The sequence below is a fragment of the Lasioglossum baleicum genome, chromosome 13 (assembly GCF_051020765.1).
Source record: "Lasioglossum baleicum chromosome 13, iyLasBale1, whole genome shotgun sequence".
NCBI lineage: Eukaryota > Metazoa > Arthropoda > Insecta > Hymenoptera > Halictidae > Lasioglossum > Lasioglossum baleicum.
This window is the reverse complement of record NC_134941.1, coordinates 14,543,862-14,569,851: the sequence shown is the minus strand read 5'-3', so window position 1 is coordinate 14,569,851 and position 25,990 is coordinate 14,543,862. Positions and strand designations below refer to the sequence as shown.

The 25,990-nt window shown below is 42.4% G+C and overlaps 3 protein-coding genes across 10 annotated transcripts in view; 1 reads left to right on the top strand and 2 right to left on the bottom strand.

Moving 5' to 3' along the window:
• Positions 1-11: 11 nt before the first annotated feature.
• LOC143215434 (uncharacterized) lies at positions 12-10,500 on the bottom strand. 6 transcript variants are annotated; one of them, XM_076437557.1, is made up of 3 exons: positions 10,235-10,500; positions 2,147-2,350; positions 12-1,629 (listed from the first exon to the last, which is right to left on the bottom strand). In XM_076437557.1, the coding sequence occupies exons 2-3, from the start codon at positions 2,229-2,231 to the stop codon at positions 1,067-1,069; spliced, it is 648 nt and encodes a 215-aa protein (XP_076293672.1). In that variant the 5' UTR covers positions 2,232-2,350; positions 10,235-10,500; the 3' UTR covers positions 12-1,066. The 6 variants fall into 6 exon arrangements, with proteins under 6 accessions (XP_076293672.1, XP_076293675.1, XP_076293676.1 ...); XM_076437560.1 differs by having other exon boundaries at positions 2,147-2,347; XM_076437561.1 differs by lacking the exon at positions 10,235-10,500 and adding an exon at positions 5,776-6,585 and having other exon boundaries at positions 2,147-2,347.
• A 2,317-nt stretch (positions 10,501-12,817) lies between these two features.
• Positions 12,818-25,807, top strand: LOC143215451 (uncharacterized). The gene is made up of 3 exons (XM_076437584.1): positions 12,818-12,879; positions 13,061-13,128; positions 23,978-25,807. Exons 1-3 carry the CDS (start codon positions 12,818-12,820, stop codon positions 24,274-24,276), a joined length of 429 nt encoding a protein of 142 aa, XP_076293699.1. The 3' UTR covers positions 24,277-25,807.
• Positions 19,762-25,990, bottom strand: part of LOC143215395 (zinc finger protein castor homolog 1) — a 115,780-nt gene continuing 109,551 nt past the window's right edge. For all 3 annotated transcript variants that reach the window (XM_076437505.1, XM_076437503.1, XM_076437504.1), the window contains one exon: positions 19,762-25,693. In XM_076437505.1, coding sequence (XP_076293620.1) covers positions 25,183-25,693 — 511 coding nt within the window. In that variant the 3' untranslated portion in view covers positions 19,762-25,182. The remainder of the gene's footprint in view (positions 25,694-25,990) is intronic.

Genomic DNA, 25,990 nt, shown 5'->3' with positions numbered 1-25,990 from the left:
CAACCAAGAGCTCCGTTCTGTAATTCACGTATATTTAAAAAAAAAAGATGGTTGACGACATTACACATGTAGCCTTATCGTATTTAAGTAAGTGGGGCATCAAGCGGTCGTTCAAGATTACACTTGGCTCCACTACATCACAGATTAGCCTAACTCGTCCGTAGGACGCACCGAGTCCGTTTCAGGCGGTCGAAAAGGACTCTGTGTACTTCTGTGTTATATTCGTGTCTCTGTATGTCTTCGTGTATGTATATATGTAGTATTGGTATGCGTAATGTACTCGTGCGTGTGTACATGTGCCAGCTGATACATATAGAGACACGATGGTCTCCTCTCGCGTCTTGCATAATATCTACATACAAATATTACAATATAACATCGACTTCTTGTTCTTCTTCTATCCATACTCGCACGTTTACAATCTTTCACTCGTTTCCTATCGGTATGTACAATAAAAAAAAAAAGAAAAACAAGTTTAAAACAAATTCTCAGTCTTCTGCTGCAGAGGATGCGGTGTGCTCGCGACCTTGTTCAAGACAAATCCCGTAAAAAATCATGCGATCCGTGCCCTCTTCTATGATCCGCGGTCCTCTCGCTTCTTCTTTGTTTCGCCGAATGAAAAAGAAGAGGAGGCGACAAAAAGTATCTCGCTTCGATGCGAACGTAGCGCTTAAACGATCGAATCACTTAACCGGCACGCTAAGAGGCGACGAAGCGCGCGTTCTAGTCCAATCCAAACGATCAACATATCAATTCTCTCAGTGTCCAACATTCGCTTAGGATACAAAAGCCTAACGTTTCGCGACGCCGCACAGACCTAACTATATAGAGAACAACGAAAAGGAAAATGGGCGAAGAGGAACGAACGGGGGGACCAGGTGTTGCGTGCCCTAACTACGAAGCTGGTGTTACACCGATGAAAACTATCGTCCAAGAGAGTGTGAAAGCGGTGATCTAATCGCCAGGCGTCGTATCAAGTGGCATGATCGACCTGGCGATATATTCGGTTGGACCATATGGGGGATGAGCATGAATGACGCGACCTTATCGTGTGTCTATAACGTTATCATAGCACTTTCTTCTTCTGACGTCTGGCCGGTCTCGGCATGGTTTCGTGGAAGAAGACCTTGAGCGAGATGCAGCCGAGGAAGAGCAGCGCTGAGATCAGGAAGATGAAGCCTGGTGTGCATTTTCCTGCTTCCATCAGGCCCAGCAGGCCCACCAATTGGAACAGGAGGAACAGAGGGGCCAGGTACACCGCCAAGGTCAGGGACAATGGGATCTCCTTGGGTTTCTCTTGAGGAAGGCACAGGAACTTCATCGTAGGCCTGCAGGACTCGCTCCTCGACCTTGATTCAGATTGTGCTTCTGGAACTTGGATGTCCTCCGTGGATTTGATCCCGCGGAGAAGACTGTGTCGCAGCTGCTGGTACAGGCACAGCAACCTGGCTGTCACCACTTCCAACAGCTGGCCGAAGCATAAGTGCACTTTGAGCGCGAGCGGGTGCGACTTCGAGTTGCCGAACGAGTAGAGAAGATACGGGAAGAGGTTCAGGTTCTGGCAGCAATGGCGCAGCTTCTGCATCGACGCGTGACGGAACAGCATCGGGGGCCTGCTGTAGCTCTCGTCTGTGGATACAAGTTCTAGTTAGTCTGGGAATTTGGTTCGCGACCCGGAAAAATAGTGCTCTTCGCGTTCAGGCTTTCGAGTTTGAGCTAGCTCTTTTGAGAGGTTGGCAGTAGTGGCGTGCGAGACTGGGACGGGACGGGAACGTAAACTGTTGGGTTTGGCAAATAAGTTCGTTCGGTTTTTTACATTGGAATAAATCATAAAAACCGAACGAACTTAGTTGCCAACCCAATGTTTTCGGGATCGGGACGGGATCTTGCAACTTTCGCGATTTCTTACTGAAAAACAATATAAAAAGCTTCCGTGCATCGCATCGTCCCATGCATCGGGTTTCGCGACTTCCCGGGACCTCGCACACTACTAGTTGGCAGTGCTACCGTATGCTACAAATCAGTCGCAAAGGGATACGATGATACGCACTCGAATGCCTGAACAGCGAATTACTGGGAATTACTATCGAAACCGAAGGTTGCATCACGACGACCGGGTTATCAGTCGACCAGGACGAACTCCCACCTTTCAGCGTGTTGGACACTCGATTCGCGAGAGTCTGCTCCCCGACGACAACCTCCGCTTCCATTATTCCAGACACGTTCGACATCCTGATGGCTGACGGTGGTTTAATAACCTTGAGTACGGTGAAACTGGTTCTCGATGTTGTTCCTGGGTTCTGGGGAATGGTGTGGGTGGTCAGAGCGCGGTGGCTATTGGCGATTACTTCTGAAAATAGATAGTTTATGTTAGTTTTCCAATCTTGTTCTCTTTCCACAATCTCTCAACTATTCTCTACCCAACTATTCGGAAACGTTCTACTCGGGAAAATCACCATGTCCCAGACTTTTTAACTGTTCTTCTAGGATTGTTATAATTATACTGCGGATCTTTATGCATTTATGGCTTACAAAAATTGGCAAAAAATGCTGGAGTATTCAATTCAACAGAATTTAGTACGATTTTTATATATTTTGGGTCTACAAATGCTATTGCCAATGAAAATGGAATTTTATTCGGTACCACCTTCTTGAAATTGGTCTACGAAAATTGTAAATTGCATAAACATCCGCAGTCTAGTTATAATTAAACCAGGATTGACGGAGCCTCCTAGCAGACCTACCTAGACATGCACCGAGCCATTGACGACCGCGTTCCGAGGATCACGAACAAACGTTTCGACCAGCACTGAACAAGGCCTTCGACTTTCGCGTTGCCGAAGCTTCACAGCGAACAAAAAAAGAACCGTTCAGATAGCCCTGGCGACGACCCGAGATTATTGCTTCAACGGCAATTTCAGTCCAATCTCGCAAATCCAGTTTGTTCCAAGCCTCAAATTCTCAACTATCGATCGCATCAACTAACCGATCCGAAATTCCAGTCAGACCCTAATTGAAAGATCCTGTCCATCAACGATAAACTAAGCCTCCCACGTTCCAGCAAATACACTCGCGAACTGATAATCGCGGAGGCTAAGCAGACTAAGAGCTTAGGCGAACAGCCTAAGACCAATCGAGTGGAGAAGACGCGAACGAATACAAACTGCGAACACGCTTCGCAACGACATCAGCTTTCCGACACACTCCCGGACCGGTTCGACTGATCGTAATATACTCGTATCCCCGCTTATCTTCGTGAATTAGTATCGTTGTCATGAGTGACCACGTGCTTGCCCTTGGTGGAGGAGGAAGAGATCCGGAAGAGTTGGGGGAATGTTTTATTAACCCTTCGCCCCATTGTTAGCTTTCTACCTTTCTACGCTGCACATCGAAGGATTAGGTAATCGTATTTGTGCTTTTAGCAACTTTTGCCATTTTTTTTCTGCTCCTAACTCGCACTTATGCGACCATCCTTGAGTTATTGCGCGGAAATACACGAGTAACTTGCCGATATTTATGCAATGCAAACATTTTCTGCATAGATTGCAAGAAACAGGAGTTTGATAATGACGTGTTTAGACTACAGGTTCACGAAAACAAAAATTGTCGCGGAAAACAAGTGCCAAACGCATTTATTTTAGAATATCAACGAGAATGTGTTTTTTAGATAATATATAGCTAAAGATATGGAACTATGGAACTAGACTAAGAGCAGAACGATCTCTGAAACAAAAGACAGCTTTTTATTTCGGTCCCTGGAAACGGCAGACTTGCCAGGTCTCCACTTGTTCCGCCGTCTTCAACAACTCGAGTCCCGAGACTCTCCGCTAAAAACGTGAAGCAGCTCTTCAACCATATCCGATCGATCGTCTTTTCTTAGGGCAGGTCAGCCAGCAATTAAAGCCGTTTAAGGGTACGCGAGTTTGTGGAAACGCCGATAAAAAGGGAGACTCGTTTGCGTCTAGGCTCTTCGACTGCTAACTCAATGATCGTCGAGTGCGCTACTTTATTTGGCGAAGCTTCTTTCGATTTGTTGGTTCTAGTGAACTGCTGCCTCGCCGGATTGTCGAATTTATAGAGCAGGAGAAGGGAGAAAGACATTTTTTAGAGGATTGGAATAGGAAGGACGTATTTTTAGTGAAAAGTGAATTTTAAACATTTTTCTGCAAGTTAATTCTTGGAGTTGGTAAGCGAAATAAGCGTTAGAAATTCAGACGATTATTATTAGCGTTGCATAATGAACCTTTGACCCTCGACTATACTAAACGAAACTTCTCTCCGTCCTTCTTCTTACAATGAATAACGTCGACAAGGTTATGCGTCAATATTGTTATTACTTGTAAATATATCGACGATTGCGCCATAATTGACCTTCATTTGTTCTGAATGAATCTTCCGTTTGTTCGTCTTAATAATACCATCGACCAGCTCTCGTTTCTCAATAACAATTTTTATTTGTGCATACGATTGCTCCACAATTACGAAGTATCTTTGACCCTCCTTTATACTGAATGGATCGCTCTATTTTTTCCTTTTCGACATTATTGCCGTCAGTCATTTCATGTTTGAATAATAGCAATTGTTAACGACAGATTAAAACATGCTCGGGATAATCACTACCGCAGAAATTTCAAATATCATTCCGTAAACAAAAATTCCAAGCATTCGGCACGAACCGCAACACGAAATCCGCGTCATTGTGATCGAAAACATACGAGCGCACAGCCAAAGTCTCAAAAAAACAAATTCGGCTGGCCTAAAGGACAAAGTTCGCGGTGGCGACGCACTCGTGTTGATCAACCGAGTAGGTATCACGTCCGCGGACGAACGCGGTCATCGTTAACTCGTCATTAACCCTGACACGACACCATCAAATTTCATCGATTACCATTTTCGAGCCAAGCTGATTCAAACTTCCTAAAGGATGTCGATAGAACAATCGAAAGTGATGGATTCAGAAAACATTGTTTATACAGCTGGTACCAAGGACGCAAAATGAAACGATCTTAATTCACCTTAATTCTATTCTTAAAATCATAATCAAAATTTTATCGTTTGCAATCAAACAAAAATTGAATCTGATGGACTAAGGAAACATTGTTTATACAGCTGGTACAAAGGGGACGTAAAATGAAACGATCCAACCCTTAATTCAATTCTTAACATTGTACTCCCAAATTTTATCGATTGCAATCAAACAATAATTGAAATTGATGGGCTAAGAAAACGTTGCTTATACAGCTGGTACAAAGGACGCAAAATGAAACGATCCAACCCTTAATTCAATTCTTAAAATCGTACTCCAAATTTTATCGTTTGCAATCAAATCATAATCAAAATTGATGGCTAAGAAAACATTGTTTATACAGCTGGTACAAAGGAATCAAAATGAAACAATCCAACCCTTAATTCAACTCAGACATTTAACTCTAAATTTCCCCCAAAACTGCGTAACGTCCATCGATCACGACCTCTAAATCCCAATTGGAGTCGACAGTGCAACGTTAACAAAAGTAAATTCTGCGCGTTTCAAACATCACTTGAAGAGGTCACCCTCAGTCTCCGGTTCCATCGCACAAAAACACCTCGTTAGGCACAAGTCATGAAAAGCTCGTCTAGCAAATGATCGAATAAACATAGTGATGAACCCTGGTGCGCGTCGGAGAAAATTGCGAGGGCGGAAGCGTCGCGTCCCCATGGTTGGCCGACGAGATCAATTATTGGGGAGGGTCATGGCAAATTGTCTGAAGCCTCGAACGTTCTGCGTTGACTCACCTGTCGGTATCTATGCGGGCGAGACACGGTCGGCCATGCGAGATCTTCACACTTAGCCGTTGCTAACTGCAACAACGCTGACACCTCAACTATACTTCTTGTAGAGATTGAAGACAATAGGGAACTCGCGGAATATGCCCATTCTCCGGAGTCAGGGAGAGTGCTGGAAGTCCACACGATTTTCTCAGAGATCGAGAAACTGTTACGAGAAGTCCCGGCGCGGCGGGAGACTGCGAATTGACAGGAACCTTCCGCGATCGAACGCAAACAACGACTGAGGCCGGCGCCGCGGCGCTACTAGCAGTTCGAGTGGCGACCTCGCAGCTGCACGCGAGAACCTAACCGCGTTCAGGCGAGTCCATTGGTCCTGGAACGTCTAAACTCGATCCATTGGTCGGCGAATCACGGCTCCAAGGGTAGCCGAACCAATTGCTGTCAAGGTACACAGAACCAGCAGCAATTTCGTGGACGGTTGCGTCAATGGAAAAGGGCAGAACGCAGAACGAACGAGGGAACAGTCACGTAGGTCAGCACGAAGGCAGTGCGTGATCTTTCGAAACCGTTTCGGCCCTTCGTCGATGACCTAATTCCTACAGATGCTGCGGAGATGCGGATGGGGAGGTATTGATGTGGCCTTGAATCTGGGGCGATGGGCGTTGGGGTGGAGGGTTGCTTTGGGTGGAAGTTTCATTTTTGGAGCAGTAAATATTTCGGAGTCGAGTTGGGATTTAACGCGCCACTAAAAGTTATCAGTAGACTGCGGATTTTATGCATTTATGACAAAAATGGGTAAGCACAATTTCAAGCAGTGGATATATTAAACAGATTTAAAGACATCAGCGTATTGGTTTCAAGCTTAATCAGATAATTAAAAGAAGAAAGAAATTTTTAATTCAATCCTGTGTCTTTCAATCAATGCAAACATTTTTTATTTTGCATAAAGATCCGCAGTCTAGTTATTAGCGTCATTCAAAGTATTGTTTACATTATTGAATACATTATTGGGTTGGCAAATAAGTTCGTTCGGTTTTTGTGATTTATTCCAATGTAAAATATATCTAGGTACTGCATGAAGTATTATGTCAATTTCGAAATATTCTATCCAGGAAGAAATGTTTAATTTCTGAATGCTGAATTGTTGACTCCGACTCGCCAAATTCTTCCCCAAATTTATCTCAACGGTCTACAATTTGGCACAGCCGTGGAACAATAGGTGAACGCTTTCCAACGAAGAAAAAAATCGGGTTGACCGTCCGTCACCGTGACAAACGTGCGCCGAATTCGACGCCGGTGCACGTGATCGCAGTGTCGAATTCAGCGGATTGTACCGCGGTTAGGCACGTGCTCGTTCAGTCGATGACAGCACGCAGAATTCTAATCGCGGAGCAGCGAGCGTGTCTGAGATCGATCCAAGGTTCGGCGAAAGAATTCGTCGGCAAAATATTGCAATTAAAACGAACGCGTGGCCTTGGCCGGCGTCACTCGATTGTCACCGCGCGTCATCGCTGTCATTTGCGTCGGACTCGTTCGAATTAGCGTCACGTTCGTCAAGTTGTCAGTGACAGTCGTTGCGAGCTACTCTCTCTCTACTTTTCTTTTGGGAACGTGATTCATAAGACTTGTCGGTGTCTCATCGAACTGGGTCATTCTGATAAAACAAAACCCGCGGACAGGAAATTTATATCTGCATTGAATGATCTGTGAGAGATCCAATCGGGTGAGTCACTCCCGAAATCGCGCGAATATATGTATAATAGAATTGGAACTGAAATGAGAATGACTAACGTGGATCCCTAGAGTTCCGCGGGGTGTGTTGCAAATAGCGCCGGTCAGTGACCCTGGAAACTAGATATTAGATTTATATTTTTGGAGTTTGAGGATTAGAGTGAGCAGTCCTGGAAAATCATCTACAGTGACTCCCGTTAATAGAGTTGAATTTTAAATATTTAGATAAATTTTCAAATATTCGCATTTGCATCGACATATTTGTGAAAATTATTTTATGTGGCAAACCAATTGTTCTAACTCCTCGAAAAGTTAAAATCATGTGGTCCAATATTAAAAAAGTCACTGTGATCAATATTAAAAATAGTCAAGCTGCGAAACGGATCCAGACCAAACACCCCGGGATCTATTAATAGCTCGTTCGATCATAGACGCAGATCGACAGAAGAATGGCGTGTGGATCGATTCCGGTCCGCGGTTGTAATCGATCGAGGGCCTCGTGGCTGGGATCTCGAGTACGTGGAAACATATTATGCAACGATTCATTGATCCCTGACGTAATCTGTGATCGAGGACCAGCAGACAGACGAAACAAACAGGCAAAAGGGTGCTACCACGGTATACCATTGGATTCGACGGATCTATGCACGGTCCAGCACGATCTTCACGCGACGAGCACGTGACCGAGCGGTGTGAACGGCCGGAAAACTTGTGAAACCGGCAATCGTCCAATTTCCTACGGAGACATCGCGATGGACGTTGGTCCAGACGGTGATTAGCGGTTCCGCTGATATCCCGGCTTGTCTTATCAATACTTTTTTCAGCGTAGGCGAGCCAACTTTGACGTCAATAGCCTCTACAACGATCGAGTAATTTGCAAAATGATCAACAATTCGTTCTCTATCTGTCTTTTTATTCGAAGTAATTGCTCGCGGATCTGTCTGTCCTGTTTCGCGTATCTGTGTTCTAATGACGCTTCGCCGGCGGACGATTTAATTCGATCGTGAAGGAATTTCATTGCACAATGCAGTTTCATTGCAGGCTTCGCGGAAATCCTCATTACACGCGATCCCTCATTTCAGAGGGAATTGTTTTACTTTGACGTCTTCTTCGAGATAGAACAAACTGAAGAACGATTATTCAAGAGAAGAATTTTCTAGCAGATTTGACGCTGTTTATTTGCCGAGTGTTTCAATTATGACGCTCGGAAAAGAAGCCCGTCGCATGTTATTTCCACGGGTTTATTCGCGTGTAGTTCGGCGCGAGCCAAATCAACCGTTCCGTTAACGTATTTAACTTGTAGGACTTCTGCGGGCACTATTATGTTTGCTTGTGTCTCATCAGTGCGGGGAACTTCGGCTCTGTTTGTTATGGAGTCGCGAGACCAGCCATCCGCGCCAAAGCCAAACACAAACCCGAGTCGCTGCGGCGCGAAATCAAATAAGTACACACACGGGCACTACCCTGAATTTGCAAACCATGCGCATTCTCATAAATGAATAATGGAAACGAAAAACTGCAGGTGGATATGCCTATCGATGCCTCGGGGAATTTGCCATTCTAATCCGCCGCATCCTGTGTAATCGAATAATCAACGCATTTCTATAAATACTCTGAATCCAATTATTTTAACCCTCGTCCCCGTCCTTCTTGTCAATTTGACACAGTTTCCCCGAAATAAATTATACCGTTCAGTACTGCTTGTACTGTTCATTTAAAAAAATTGTTAAATAAAATAACATTCATACACAACATCATAAACAACACTCTATATAATAGTATTGATTATTTTAATGGGTCGTTACACACTTTCAAAACAAAATTACGCAGGATTAACTTATAATATCAGTACCTTTGTACCAACAGTTTTTTTGTGCATGTCCTTTCTTAGTAATTTATGCCGAGTCTTTGTTCTATTGTAAACATTTGTGTAAGTGGACCTCGGTCCGTTCATAATAAATAATAATAATAAAAAAATAATAATAACTGTGTACCTTGTTATTCCATCGATCTTTCACCACTATGTCAATTTCACACCGAGGGACAGATTTAGTTTAACACATTACCGACCGATTATTGCATAATTTGAAAAATCTATGGCACACGGCTGAACACTTTTTAATGGAACCTTCAATAGCAACAGCAATTTTCATATTGTAAGCTAACAAATCACCCACAATAACGTCATCTAATAGTTTCATTTAAGATTGCAATGTAAAAGAAAATTTCTATATACTTTCTTTTGGTGCAGCACAATTATTGAATATCCTATTAACAGGCTTTGATGGGTAAAGTGTTAACTGAAATTATTTCCATAAATCTGCTAAACAACTCTTCGAGACAACCAGATTCTAATTCACCCCTCCAAGAAAGCTGACCCAGCAATAGAATCTAAACTAGATTAAACCATCAAACTATTCTCTGCTGAACTAAGCTCAACGACATCATCTAGTAACCCCAGTATTTCCTCTGCAATCTCCTTCACCCCATCATCTCTCAATTAATCCACATTTTCCTCTCCGCGAGGCTCCATTGTCCGCGACAACTGCGCTCCAAGTCAACTGTCCTCTTGCCACACGAGACCCTATACATTCTCTAACAATCATTCTGCTCCGTGGTCCGCACTAAAGACTCCATTATCATCGTCATGGAATCATTTCCCGCTACCTCTAGCCTACTCTACGACCAAGTGCAATATCCTGTGGCGGTTCGAAACAAAAGAAAATCACTGTACCTTCGTGATAGCGAATGTCACCGGTAGCATCCGTGGAGGCTCATCGAAACGTGTCAAAAGCAAAATCTTCGCAGAGTGTTTCCAGATGTTTGTTTCCGGGATCCTATCCCGTTGTCGCTCGGACGTTGACTAAAGGTGGATCGTCGCTGATTTGTGTCGCGTGCGAGTATGCCCCGCTATATATATATGTTGTTAGGCTAGCTAATTGGAACGCGCACGCCGCACCGTCTGCCAGGGCTGGACTGTCCGCGATAGGTCCAACGAAGACTAAACAAGAGGATCGTCAAGCACGATAATGATACCGGGACGCGGTTAGATAAAGCAACCATAATTGCCGCCGGCTATTACGCGAAACAGCCACGAGATCGCAGCGGTCACTTTCCTCTAAAATCCCGCCTCCCTCTGTTTTGGCTCTATTGCGCAATCATGAAACTCGGCGACCTTGAACGACGATGTTGAACCGTGACACCATGTTGAGATGACTGGGACAGTGACTCGGGATTTACGATGTTTGATGCATGGTTTGGATCGTTCTTCATTGGGTTGCGTTTTTTTCGGTAGGTTCGAGTTCTTTTAGCATTGGAGTTTGCATCTTTACGCTAATGTGTCATTGGGAATTTGCTCAGCAATTTTCTCGTAGTGTACAGGGTGATTCTGGGAACTGGGACGAGTTACTGCTCTCTTATTTAAGTATAAATAGAAATACAGGGTGTGTCCCAAAATTCCTTCAACAGCCGGAAATGGGAGGTTCCTGAGATCATTTGAAGCAACATTTTCCTTTGCGAAAATGTTATCCGCGCCTTTGTTTAGGAGTTATTAACGAAAAACACGGGCCAATCAGAGTGCGACCTAGACGCGAGTTGGCTCAGTCGGTCCGGCGCGCCAACTGTCTATTGGCCGACTGTGCCAACTCGCGTCAAGGTCGCGCTCTGATTGGCCCGTGTTTTTCGTTAATAACTCCTAAACAAAGCCGCGGATAACATTTTTGCAAAGGAAAATGTTGCTTCAAATGATCTCAGGAACCTCCCATTTCCGGCTGTTGAAGGAGTTTTGGGACACGCTGTATAATAACTAGACTGCGGATTTTTTTGTTATGCATTTATGACGAAATTAACTGGGTGAAATATAAAACTTCCATGAATATTGTTACGTTGTTTCTGATGTAAAAAGACTGTAAAGGGGTGAAATGAATTTTTATTGAACTACATCTTCCCACTATCGATGCAGAATATTTTATTTTGCATGAAGATCCGTTGTCTGATTATGACACATGATTTTTTCAAAAAACAGCATTGACTTGTCCCAGTTCCCAGAGTCAACCTGTATAAAATCGCAATATTTTCATTTGTTTGTATTTCTTTTTATGCACTATTGTCTTCGAAGAGCTCGACCTGCGCAACTCGTGCAAACTATGCAAATCCGCCGTGTATTCAAATGTTACTTTCGGCGTCCCATGGTCGTTCAGTTCTTTATTCGAATCGATTCTTTATTCGTCGCCGATCATGAGAGACGCAGTTACGAAAAAAAGGAGATAAACGATGCAACACGATATGACTTGCAACTCCCGTTATTAAAATGTACGTAGTCCAACGTTTATTGCACGGTCAGCGGTTTTATTGTACATGTATAGGAGAGACCATGAACTGAAGTGTGGGATCAATTGAAGAATTCGTGTTTTAAATTGCCTATCAAACTTTAACCCTCGAGACACTCGAAGCTGTTAACGACGTTTGAAAAATGGAGAGGCGATGTCTCCATGGATCACATTTTTAAACGAGACGCGTACAGTTGGACGGAAAAGTCCGCGCATGCGTATACTAAATCTTAACTTGCAAATATGAACAGAAATCCAACAGATGAGGAACGAAAATATATTTTTTTAGCATTTGTGAACGAATCCAGTAATTCATTGGTTGATTTTCAACAAATTCTAAAAATACTGCGATTTTCAACAACATTGTTCTTCAAAAAATATTTATATTTCCTCTTTGGTCCTTTTTAAAGGACCAAAATAGATTATTAATAGACTGCGGATCTTTATGCAAAATAAAAAATGTTTGCATTGATTGCCAAACACAGGAAATTTCATTCTTCTTTTAATTATCTTATTAAGGTGAAACTAGTACACTGGTGGCCTTAAATCTTTACAATACCTTCACTGTTTTAAATTGTACGTGCCCATTTTTGTCATAAATGCATAAAATCCGCAGTCTAATTGTATTAACTATGTAGTACATTTTTATAAATTGTCATTTATGTATGAAAGCGTTGAATGATGAAGTACTTAGTACGTTTTTACAAATTGCTACATATTCTTAGTTCAAGACGACGACGTGTTTGTTAAAATTACGTAAACCTTTTTTATATCTACTGGAAAGTTATTTAAAGTAACTATTTCTTGGACTAATGATCTTCGGTTCAAATGATCATTGCACGGATCGGGTCACCAGTTAAGTGCAAAATTAACGTTATCCTAGTCACGAATTGCTTAGTTTACAATTTGTCTCGATAAGCTTGGCAAAATGACAAAGTTTTTTCTGTTACGATGCACGTGATCGTTGCACGGATTGGATAATCAGTTACATGCACAACTACTGTTATCCTAATCGCAAATTGCTTAGATTGCAAATTGTCTCGATAACCTGGTGAAAATAACGAAGTTTTATTAAAGATTTCTCCGTAACTTCTGATAAGTCGCGATAAACACGTTTCCCCTCGTCGCGACGGCGACATCCTGCTCATTTTTGCGCGACTATAGGAAATATTCTTCCTCTCGATAGAATTTCCATCGAATTTTGTATCGGATTTATTACATTTTTGTTTTAGTACACTGCAAGATTGTGATTATAACTGCAACGAGTGCTACGTAGATAGGAAACAAGTTCTTCTGGAAGGTACGATCGTTTCAATTGACGAGCCGTGCTACAGAGTAATTGATAGGTAACGTGCGAGTTGCACGGGTGCTTATGGCCGCGTCCGTGCAAGGCTATTGTCTTTATTAGGGGAATTGAGCAGCCAATTTTATTTATTGACCAGGGAAATTTGTGGAAAAGTGCACTTGTTGCGGTCAAGCTTCCCGATATAAAAACCTCAGTGGAATGTTTCGTGATCTTCGTTGAAGTTCAAGTTCAAAGATTGCGAAATGCATAAAGATTAATTTCTGTCTTCATTAGGCGAATTCAGGAGTCAATTTTATATTTATTGACCAGGAAATTTGCAGATACAAAATGTAATTTCGATAGTGGAGTTGAAGTTCAAATTTTTGTCGCCAAATTAAGAGTGAAGTTCAGAAAAACATTGGTGGAAGTCAGTTAAAGAGTTTTTTGAAGTTTTATTTCGAAGACAAGAACCAGACACGCAGCTGACTTTTGAAAACGAAGTGATTCGCATGCGTCTTGCGTAATTTTTTTGGCACGTGTTGAACCGATTATACACTAAACGATGTCTGCTCCCGAGGAAGAATGTTATCGCGTGTTTAATTAATTGCGTTCCAGCCATTTCCCACTTGTCCCCGCTTTTGTTCTAGTGGAAATAAGGGAATATTTTCGACGAAATAATACGATAGCTTGGGATTACTATGAAAATTAAATTACCACAATTTCAATTAGAATTCTATCCGCCACAACTAGACCAGAATCTACAGTGACTCCCACTAATATATTCGGACACTCTTAAAAACACCGCAACTTTTCAAATATTGGACTATGCGATTCCGACTAATTGCAATTTTCGAAAAAATATCTTTTCACATCCTGTAGTGAACTAAGTGCTCTAGCTTCCGAAAAAAGTTTGAATCGTATAGTCCAATATTAAAAAGATTATCGCGTTTTTTAGAGCGTCCGAATATTAATGGGAGTCACTGTATCTCGTCCCGTTACATATTATGCAAAGTATTATCCAAACGCATCCGTGAATCACTCTATGATCCAACTCATCAATGATTCATCGATTAAATTCACTGATTAAGCGATCAAAATTTATTCACTTATATTCTTATTCACTTATATTAACTTCGACGAGGTGCATAAATTTGCAATTCCAATAAATGGAGATACAGTGCGATATTTTCTACCGTTTTAAGTTTCACTCGTTTCCAGCCACGCGAGTGAATAAAACTCGTAGTCTACTTGTGAATCACGGCCCACACACTAGCCCAACGCCTTGCATTCATGCGTCTGATTTCTGTTAATCGTTTTAGCGATAAATCTGCAGCCGGACGCCGTTTCTTTCACCTTTCCTCTCGCGTTTCAGCCACAGAGGGAAACGTCTATTCTCGTATGCAGAAATTTTCCTCGGCTCTCTTGTTCCACACATCCGCGAACAGGTCGACGAACGCGAGACAGCACACGTCTCCGTGCCGCAGACGATTTCTTTACAATTGTTTATTGCTCGGTCTGTCCCGTGGGATCTTGGTTTTGCGGTCGCGTGCACTTGTTTCGAAACCAGACGTGCCTACTGTTATCAAATCGATGGAACGGCGCGGCGTCCACAGATAACGCGATTCTTCTTCGCAGTTCCAAATAGTATTCGTCATTTCTCGCGCAATTTACTTCGAATTCATCCATTGGTCTCGAATCCATTCTATATGGTCTCCGAAAAGCGTTAAGCACGAAATCATGCTCGAGAGAGTGCAGCATAAATTTCTCAGGTTTTGTGCATATAAGACAAACAATCCAATGTCAATCTTTGATCATGATTAGACTGCGAATTTTATGAGTTTATGACAAAAATGGGTACTTACAATTTAAAGCAGTGAACATGTTAAAAATATTTAAGGACATCAATGTATTAGTTTCAGCTTGATAGGATAATTAAAAGAACAATACAATTTTTATTTGGCTTCTGTGAACTGCGATCAATGCAAATAAGATCTGATAAGAGATCCGACTGCTGGATGTCTGAGCTCGCGAATGATAACGCCACAGCGTAGTCTCGTGCCGACTGCCCATCGTAAACAGACCTTGAAAGTTCCCTAGATCTCGCAATCAAAAAGTTGCAATGTTTAAGCTGTGCTGCGATACACTGATCCAAAGCAGTATAATTATTTTCATGTAAAAATTTCATAAAAATTGTGTCCAATTTTATTACAAATTTACAAACATCTGCGTACCCTAAGGAAGTGATAAGAACAATGTTTATAATCTATGGCTGTTGCCAAGGCATTCAAGACAAGGCATGATAACAACTTTTATATAAAGCTCTACTTTATATAAAGCTCAAAAACAAGAACAAAATCAACGATTCTGAGATTGTGGGGACCTTAAGAACCAGAACAAATATTTTAAAAATCCAAGATCTGCATTATCGTCATCTACGATGTGAACAAAGGATCCTCGGAGTCTCGATCTCGATCTCTCCGATCCAGGCACGCGTTTTGCGCGATACGAATCCGTGGCTCGATAGCAGCCGTCTCGTGCCGGTGCCCGGACATAAACAGACCTCGTGGTATCCCCAAAATTCATAATAACGAGTTGAACCGTACGAGATAAAAGAAGAGAGAGAGAACCCGGGGGCCTCACCACGCGCGCTCAACGGAAAGTTTGCGGGGAGAGCGAGGGTGTTCAGCTGTTTTCGGTTTGGATCACTGGCGAGGCACGTGATCTAACCCCTCCAACCGGCCAATCGGAGCGTGGGCCACGTGACGATCACGTGCGCCGCGCAGCCCACGATCTATGGGAGCACGTGGACAGCCAGGTACATATTCTGTTTATATGGCTTTCGGGATCGGACCGTTATGGTTGCTCAAACAACACGAACGGGAAAACTGAAATGTTTCAAAAATCCATCCACCTACCACCACTTTCTATTTTTCAATTATTGAAATTGTAAAAGTGATTTCATGCGAAATGGTTGTATAGATATATTTAGTTGAGCACGTATATAAAGTCTAAATAAAATCAATCTTGTTATTTTTGTAAGGGAAAATGTGTGTACCAGTTACTTTTTTAAGGCTCGGTAGGTTTAGTGTTAATAACTTTATTGCATTCGAGACGCACTGGTTCGATCTAATTTTACATCAAAGCAATTTTGCAATTGGAATGAAATTTTCGACGTTTCGATCTATGTTTAGTTTTTCTGTCTAATAATCAGACTGCGGATTTTATGCATTTATGATAAAAATGGGTACGCACAATTTCAAGCAGGGGTCATATTTAAAAGATTTAAGGACATCAGTGTATTAGTTTCAGCTTAATACAATAATTAAGAGAATAAACAATTTTTGATTCGGCTCCTGTATCTTGCAGTCAAGGTGAACATCTTTTATTACGCATAAAGATCCGCAGTCTATTAATAATTCACAGACGCAGTTAATATTTTTCTTGAAAATATGATCGAAACGTCGAAAATTTCATTCAAATTGCAAAATTGCTTTGAAGTAAAATTAGATCGAACCAGTGCGTCGAGAGCATCATTACATTAACAATTATACGATCGATAAAAAAAGGAACATTCTATATTCAATGTTTACCGCGTTTTACATTCCGCCCAGCCAATTTCTCCATGTACACACAGAAATCCACAGACCAGTGATTATTATCGCTCGGTCACTCAGTATACGTCGTTTCTTACGAACACGTAATTGTGCATGTCGCAACGAACTCAAAATTGTAACAAAACTTGAAGCCTTGATTGCAGGCTCCGCTTCCGGTTCGTGCTATGTCAGTGATACTAATTTCTAGGGAAGACTATACATTAATTGTTTCTTAATGTCTTTATCGGACACGAACGTGCTTGTTACGTACGAATCGTGGTTTTCGAGGAAAATAGAACAGATCAGTTAAAATTAATTAGTTCTGAATATCGATTCCGCGGAAAACGAGATTAGAGTATACGTATAATTACATTACCATTTGCGGAAGGTATTATGTGACATAGTTCGAATGACTCACCATATTTCGGTTTTGTGCTGCTGAATTTCATAATATACAAAATCAATAACTCTCTTTTAAAAATAGAATTTAAAAATTTGATACATATCTTTTTCCTGAAGTTTTCACAGAGTGCTTTCTGTTATCGCTTTTGTTTGTTTCTTTCCGATACAAGATCTACGTTCACTAGACGATCGATTGAATCATTTTAGTGTAGGTGGCTCAGATCCGATTTTACTTTATCAATTACACGAATAGGAAGTTTCGTGCAGTTATTACCATTTATCAGCATTTTGCGCGATAAACCGAGCGATAAACCACTGTTAATAAACTAACTGTTTGTTTGTACGGAATCTATCTTTCTGCGAAACTTTCCGATATCACGGGACTTAGGCTTCGGAAATGTTTGAAATGCCAAGACAGGAGTGGCACTAGCCAGAACACACAACATGGTTTGGGAGAAATACTTTCTCGGGCACGAAAGGACAGAGAGGAAAGGACCAAGGTCCTAGACGTGTGATTTTTTTGGGTCCCACGGAAATCACCGACACAGATTTCTCCGACACGGTTTTCACCGACAACATTTCATTAATTTTTTATTCATTGATTAATTAACTAGTGTGGATTGAATGAAAATCAGTGGAAAAACGAAATATGAAACTGAGTGTTCTTGAATTAATTAATTAATACATAAAAAATTAATGAAATGTCGGTGAAAATCGTGTCGGAGAAATCTGTATCGATGATTTGCATGGGACCCGATTTTTTTAGTGTCCCCAGAGTCTCACAATATACCCCTTCTGGGTGTACGTAAATGTATTTTTTCCCACATCTTTAAACGAAAAGAAAGACCTCGGAAATGTTTATGAACACTTCATGTTGAACCGCGCAGTGAATGACACTGCGGGAATATTGTTGCGTTAAACACGCGTTTCGGAGATCGCCGAAAAAAAATGAACGTTTTAATGAAAGGATCGAGCTTGTCGTTTCGGTCGACGGTTTTTGCGACAATTAACTGGATCGTGTGTGTGCAATTGTTGGTTCCGCGGTGGACACGACAAAAACGAATCAGTGCAAAAACCAACGAGTTCGTGTCCGACCACCGATAATGCCATATCTCCGTGCAATAATTAATGGCGACACTAATTGCACAGCTTCAAATACCACGGACAGATAAAACGTTAGATTTCAGTTTGTGGTCCACACACGTTATAACATTTTTTATGGAATAACAAAAACTGAGCGGGACAGTTCGGAGAATCGTTTGTTGCGTCATCTAATTAATTCCATTTTTTTAATTCTCCCGGATCATCTCTCTTGCAGTTCCTCGAAATAAATAAAGTGTTTAAGCAGAATGCCCAATTCTGTATTATAAATTGTTTCTATACAATTTCAAATGATAGTTATAACTCTAATAATTGAAACATCTTCGACTGGATTACGTTTCAAATTTACTTTATAAAAATTTTTAAGTTAGATCATTCTCGCGGAATTCCCAAGAGAGCAAGTTTTTAGCATTTCCGACAATTAGTCGTTTTCCAGATAACCTGATAGATAGTCGTCGAGCAAAAGGCCGCGCAATAAAGCGAACAGCGAGTAATCTCGCGTTCTGACGCTTTCCGTCAGCCTCCATTTTTCTTTTTATCGTCGTAATGATGGCGAACAGACCCGGCTACCGTTCGTACATAATCGGAGGCTAAATATAAAAATATGCGCACAAGTGCGTGTCGACGCTCAATATTCAAATCGCTTTTGCAGCTGTTCTGTCTCTCTGCAAAGTGGTCCCTCCTTCGACAAAAGAAAAAGAGAATCTCCCACTATGCGAAACCTGCTTCTTCTGAAAATTCAGCGATTTATTTACGCTGTTTCCAGAAAAACGGGCCAATAACGATAATCGTCTTGTTTACCTTTCGACGAAATTCCTGTGTCACATTTCAGGTTTCCCCGACACACGTTTTTACAGTCCCGATTAAATGAACTTCGAACCTGTTATTCCAGTTTCCGCGAAATTTAATCAAACTTCGATTGAGATCTTTCTAGCCGGTCTCTTAATTCGACCCGTATTAATTGGAGATAGCGACGGGAAAGGAAAAGTCTATTAACAATCGACGATAAGAGATAGTATCGACGTCTAGAGTTAATTTGCGTTGCTATTGAATTTCCAGAAACAGGCAGGAATTGTAGAAGAAGTTCGGTTGCTATAAATATTTTTAATCTTTACTTGTTCGAAAGCAAAATCACAGCTACATAAGATGTGTGGTTCCGGATACTCATTCATAATAATATAATAATAATAATAATAGAGCATATTAATCAATAATTAATAATAATTAATAATAATAGATAAAATTATATAATAGTTTTTTTCTTTTCTCTTACATCCATACAGCGCAGGTATTTTAATACTAATGACCGTACGATAGATTCTCTCTAAACTTCTTCAAATAATAGTACGTCTTCTACTGGTATACGTCTCTCGTCCCTTACACATATCCACACCCACACGCATACATAAACATACACGGACCCCACTCGTTCTCTTACACTCGCACGCACACAGACACACACGCTATCAATATTCACCTCGATCGTCTCCGAAACGATCTCGCAATATTTCCACATTTATTTATATATATATACTTTTCTTGTTTATATATATATATATATATATAATTAGACTGCGGATTTTATGCATTTATGAGAAAAATGGGCACGTACAATTTAAAACAGTGGAGGTATTAAAAAGATTTAAGGCCACCAGTGTATTAGTTTCACCTTAGTAAGATAATTAAAAGAAGAATGAAATTTTTATATTAGGTTGGGGAAAAAGAAATCCATCATTTCTCCGCTTGAGATAACGTAAAAATAATGGATTTCTTTTTCCCCAACCTAATATGACTCCTGTGTCTGGCAATCAATGTGAACATTTTTTATTGAGCATGAAGATCCGCAGTCTATATATAATATAGGCTCGATAGTTATAAGGCAACCTCAGTTCACCGTCGCTCCTCGAAACACGTCCCAAACGATTATCGATCTTCCATGGGCCCACTATAGCAACCCATCGAGTTTGGTTCGCTGTACTTCCGGTCCTGGTCGCCCCCCCCCAACCCCCACCCAAAAGGGGCGTGACAAATTTTCCGATTCGTCGAGGAAATAAATTATTTTACAAGTCGCTCTCCGTCCCGTTCTCTCGTCCCAGGCTCGGGAAAGAGACTGATCCCTTACTATCGCGGTTTATGGCACTCGTTTCAAAATGGCTGGCCCACGTGCGCCGCCCGTTTCACGCGATTCCCCTCGTCGACGATTTTTCGCGAGCGAGTTTCGCGTTTCCGCGCGGTGTCCGCTTTCGTCTGGCGACATCGGACACCACGGAATCGGCTCCGCGATTTCTCTATCGTAGTTTCTCGCGGGATCGATCGCTATAGCCAGCTACGCCCTACCACCGCCACGAACGAGCCGCGGTGGGGCGTGTGGGAGGAGCCTGAGAGCGGAGCGGGGACACTCCTCCCACTGACCTTGAACCGAATTCTACTGTCGCTGCGATTTTAGCTGGATTTTCTGCGGCGTTTCACTGGTACGGTGATCGTGATACGTTTAGGCGATGAAGAAGGTGTTTGTTGAACATAGTCCAGTTAAAGTATTGTACATTAAATAAAAACACTTTGGTATTTCACATCGTGAAAATGATCTTTCAGACAATCACGTCTATTTTCATGAAGTAAAAGGTTTTTCAATAAGGACATAACAACTTTAAGTTTAAATAAAACACAGAAGAATTGAAATATCGGGCTGAAATTTATTAGAGTTGTAGTACACATGTTACACAATTATGTGTGGAATTAGACGGCAGCAATCGATTCTTTGAATCCAATTTTCAACTACTCTCCCACACATATCAGCCGGAATGTTGGTAATTTCGTGTTCAATATTGTTTCTGGGATCGTCTAACGCCGTTGAATTTTTTCTTGTGGGGTTTCCTTAAATCGGAAGTTTACACCAACCATCCAACGACGTTAAACGATCTCAGGAACAATATTGAACACGAAATTATCAACATTCCGGCTGATATGTGTGGGAGAGTAGTTGAAAATTGGATTCAAAGAATCGATTGCTACCGTCGTGCCTATGGAGGTCATATGAACGACATCGAATTTCACACATAATTGTAACATGTGTACTACAACTCTAAATTTTTCTGTGTTTTATTTAAACTTAAAGTTGTTATGTCCTTATTGAAAAACCCTTTGTTAAATAAAAATCCCATCGATCGGGAGTATCAATTATGAACAAGATACAACAAGGTCGGTCGATAAGACCGTCGGGCAGAGTGTTAGAATTGCGATAAGTCGTTTGGTGAAAAGAGAGAAAACGGTTGGATAACAAACTTCCTCCTTGCATCATCTCTCGCGACTTCTCGTTCCGCGAAATCTGGAAATGCCGAACCGCTCGAGAGCATGATTTTTCGTTCACGGAACGATTAGCGTTGTTAGGGAACTGACTCACGGAAAAATCGTGCGTCGCTTTACAATCTTAATTGAGGACAGACGTATCCGGTTAGCGAAACCAGTCCGCTCGGTAAATTGATTTACGGAGTGGTCGTGGTTGATTACTGTGCCCCGATAATGACCGACGACTAAAAAAACAGGTCCCCGAGGCAGTGGACGAGCTTCGCTCCCCGTTTCCACAGTGTATAAAGTTTATCAAAGCAGCGTCCGTACACGAGAATACGCTTTATCGATCGAGCAGGGTTCACTTTCCACGGAGGAAATCGTGTCTCTGAGAAAGAGCTTCGACGAAAATAGCGAGAAATTCAACAAAATTGCTTTCCGATGTCTCTCTTGGCTGGTTTTAACTGTTCGCTCGTTCTCGTTCTAATTTTTAAGGCACTAACGCTATCTACACCTCGTCTATTTTGCTTATTGTTCAGTTTTTCGAGAAGGGTTCGCAGACTATCTGCACGTCTGACGGAGCTAAGGCACGGTCCTACAAGTCCGGGGAAACTCTAAAGGCACCCTAGCAAGTCTTTTGCTGTCGCACAATCGCGTACGTAGTTCCCCTAACTTTTCACGGGGTGTGTACTCCAGTATTTGCTACGTGGTACGTTCTCGTCGATTTTATTTTACTTTGTATCTCTATCAAGGAAACGTGAAAATTTGTTAGAAAAATGTTTGTGACTCGTATTTGTGGTATAGTGTACTCTAATTCAACCTATCAAGCCTTTCTAATCTACGTATTAAGGATTAGGTGGGATTTTACAAAGAAATTGACAGTTTTCGAGCTATACAAAAATCTAGCTAGTCTCAACCCAAACAGGAATTTGTGATTGTCAAATTTGATCCTTCGCACTACTGGAGTGTCCTCCAAATCAAAGTCACAATCGATTCCACTCGATCTGCGAAACGTTTGACGAAGAAACGAATGTTCTTAGACAATGGAAAACCGTGGCTAACGCATTAGTGACACTCGTGGACAAAATTAGGCTTCTCCGATGAAGGACGGGCAGAATTTCGGCAGGGGGTGAGTTTCGGGGGTAGAAATCGCGGGTACAGGCCTTCGGCCGGAAGAATCCGAGCGCGCCGTGTCTCGGAAGAGCCGAATTTTCACGGGACAGAGATGGTGTCGCTTCGCACACCATAATCGCCGAGTGCCCAAGCGCATCGAACCTATAAAAATGAAATCGCGAACGTTACGAGAAACCTAAAAGCTACGATTACTGTTTTCCTCTCTCAGCCATCTCTGAAACCGTGAAAATGGAAAATATACAATGGGGATCGCGTAGTCGTTGAGCATCCCCTGGGGCTGAAAACGCGCGAGAAACTCGATCATTCTCGAATGATCGTTCTCGAATAAGACACGCAAGTGTTGGACGATCTATCCGAAGCTCGGAGATGGATCAAATTTTTTTTCTACGATCGAGAAAGTACGAATTTGTCAGCAGTGTCGTTCAAACACTATAAAACTTGAACGAATCGAACGCGATTGTTCAAGATCTCTTTACATGTTCCTTAAATTAAAAATCTCATCCATCCGGTGTCCGAGCTTACGCTGTTTCTTTCTTTGTTTTCTTTTTTAGAGTATACCTCTCGCATATACTTTTCACTGTACACACACACTTCGTTCTATACAATACATATACTCTTTAGTTTCAGGAAAACCGTGTCTCTCGACGGTTCTCCTACGACACGTTTTTACAGTTTTTTCACTTGCTCTCGTAGTCTGCTCTGTCTCGTCTCCGGCTGGCAGTCTTTTTGTTAACTCTCGGTTTAGCAATACTGTTCGTAAATACGATTAACGTGAACGGGTACCCTCCCGGCCGCGGCACGTGTTCCCCGAGGAAGCGTATAATCTTTAGTACGATTCGATTGACTCTGTCGAAACAATATGGCGACCGAAAAACAGCATTCGCACACCTCCGTTCACCTGAAATCTGAATCATCCCTCCGACTCCTGCTCTCTGCTTTGCAAACATTTGTTTCACTCCGTTTTAGCTACAGTGACTCGCATTAATATTCCGGACAACTTTTTTAATATTGGAGTATACGATTTGAACTTTTTCGGAAAGCTAGAGCAATGAATTTACTACAGAATGTGAAAAGAGGTTTTTACAAAAATTGCAATTGTTCGGAATTGTAGAGAAAAGACTAAAGATTGCTTTTCACAACTTTCTTTTGTGCGCTTATGTGGAAAATTTAGAAGATACGTTTAAAGTTATCGTCTTCTTCAGAGCGTCCGAATATCAACGCGAGTCGCTGTACCTATAGTCCATCTTCACAGAAACACCGTAGCTAAAAAGGACGATTGAGCAGCCAGTTTTAAATCAAACAGCCAGTAATTATTTTTACATATTATGAAAGACTAATTTCGTTTGCAGCGATTGTTAGAAGACGGCGGGACGAGCGAATGCGATTTACCGCGCCAACGAAGCTACGAAACGGTAGCTGCTACCGAGACAGCAACGTCGCCGTCGACGAAAAGAGGACAATCAGTATGATATCTGACGGCGTAAAGATCATTGCACCGTCGCTGACGGACCACTCAGTCTCTCCACTGAACCATCGAATCGATCGTCAGCCGAAACGTCATCGAATTCACACGTCTCTGAAATCACCGATGGTGCGATGGACTAGACACGACGCCATATTCAAACAAGATTTATACTTGGCTCGCTAGCACATACAGAGATCCCTTCAGCGTTCTCTACAATAAATCTGACGATCGTCAAATCTTTCCACTGGATCCTCCAAGAACCCACACACACACACACTCTCTCTCTCTCTCTCTCTTTCGCTCGCAATGTATATATATTATCTATCTACTCTAGGACCTAAGTCGCCGCTGCACCACGCGGAGGGTACACGCTACTAAAATAAAAGGAGAAAAACAGAAGAAGAAAAAAACAAAAAGAAGAAGAAGAAGAATAGAAGAAAAAAAAATGTACAGGGGTCTTTTTGCTATTAAATATTACAGTTTGTCTTTTTCTTCGCGCTAAAGCTATAGACTCTCTCGTCGTCCTCGTTTTTATTGTCTACGGTTCTGCTCTCCCTCTAACCATTGAACACCATATACGAACGTCTCAAAGAATCCGGAAAAAGTCTCTCTCTTCAAAACAAATTCCTCTCCGAAACTCGTCGACGACGAAGAAGAAGAAGAAGACACAGACTCCTTCACTTGTATTCGAGTTCATCATCGACGGGCAGGCAGTTCCCGACGGTCGGTAAAATAAATATCCTCGTAAGTACGAAGAGTGACCGAGCGATCCGGGGAATCCCTCGATCATCGACCGACGCGTTCCTCCCGACAGAGCTACAGATCCCTTCTCGACGGCTGACTGATCGATGACTAGGTCGGGCTTGCCCCTGATCATGCAGCTCGCTCGCAGAACCACAGGGCTGGCTTCGTCGCTGCGGGGAATGTCAAACAAGGTAATGATGGACATTGTGTCTTTTATCGTTGCTCAGTTCTCCAAGGATCGAGTGAATCCTCGATCCACAGCCTGCCCCAGTGGCTCCTATGGGGAATGTCTACGGGGACTGTTTCTCTTGAGCCTCCTCCAGCGAATCGCTCGACCAGGCGTCGTTATGTAGTGGTGTCGATGTGTCTGTACTTGTGCGCCGACATCTGAGCCAGGCCTAACACAGCGTACTGACACTGTAGACAGTGGTAGTGGGTCTGTTTACCGGAGTGCTGACACTGCACGCCACCGCAAGGCTGACTGGGAGTGAACTTCTGGAAGCCTGCAGCTGCGATGCTGTCCAACTTCGCGTGCTGACGACGATGAGCGACCACTTTGTTCGTGTCCGTGCACACGAAGTCGCATTTCAGACAGTGGAAGTGCGACGCTTTGTTCTGCATCGAGCCTAACGACGATGTGTACGCGCACTGTTCCCGTCCGCAGGGCACGTTCGCTCGGTATTGTTGAAAGTCGCCGCCCATCAAGGTGTCCAAGCGTTCGTGGCGAGCCGTGTGCTGGACGAAACGGGTCTTGTCGCAGAACGAGTAGCCGCAGTCCTGACGCATGCAGTGGAAATGGGTTTGGTGCTCCCGGTACCCGCAGTGGGTGTACCTGCAGTCCTCGTTGAAACGGAACCTGGAGAACAAAAGGGTTATTCGTTAGGGTCGACGAAGAACGTTGGGTGCGCCACTGAATGCAAAGCTTTTCCAGTAGTCAAAAGCGCTAGATAAAGGATCAATCGAGGCCGCGATTTCCCTCAAAAGTCCTATTTACGTTTAGGAGACGTACGTAACCCCTCCGAAGGAAGGCTGGGTATCCATAACAGAGATTACCTCCAGGAAAAGAAGGGTCCCTATGCGAAATAGAAATTTTCGGATGAGCTACGTAACTCGGAGATAAAACATTTCCATTTCGCATAGAGATCCTTTCTTT

Coding starts and splice junctions, on each gene's coding strand:
- LOC143215451 (XM_076437584.1), top strand. CDS start 12,818: ATGCACAACTACTGTTATCCTAATCGCAAATTGCTTAGATTGCAAATT. Junction 12,880..13,060: donor CAAATTGTCTCGATAACCTG/GTGAAAATAACG, acceptor TTTTTGTTTTAG/TACACTGCAAGATTGTGATT. Junction 13,129..23,977: donor GAAACAAGTTCTTCTGGAAG/GTACGATCGTTT, acceptor TTTCGTTTGCAG/CGATTGTTAGAAGACGGCGG.
- LOC143215434 (XM_076437557.1), bottom strand. CDS start 2,231: ATGTCGAACGTGTCTGGAATAATGGAAGCGGAGGTTGTCGTCGGGGAG. Junction 1,630..2,146: donor AGTGTCCAACACGCTGAAAG/GTGGGAGTTCGT, acceptor TTGTATCCACAG/ACGAGAGCTACAGCAGGCCC.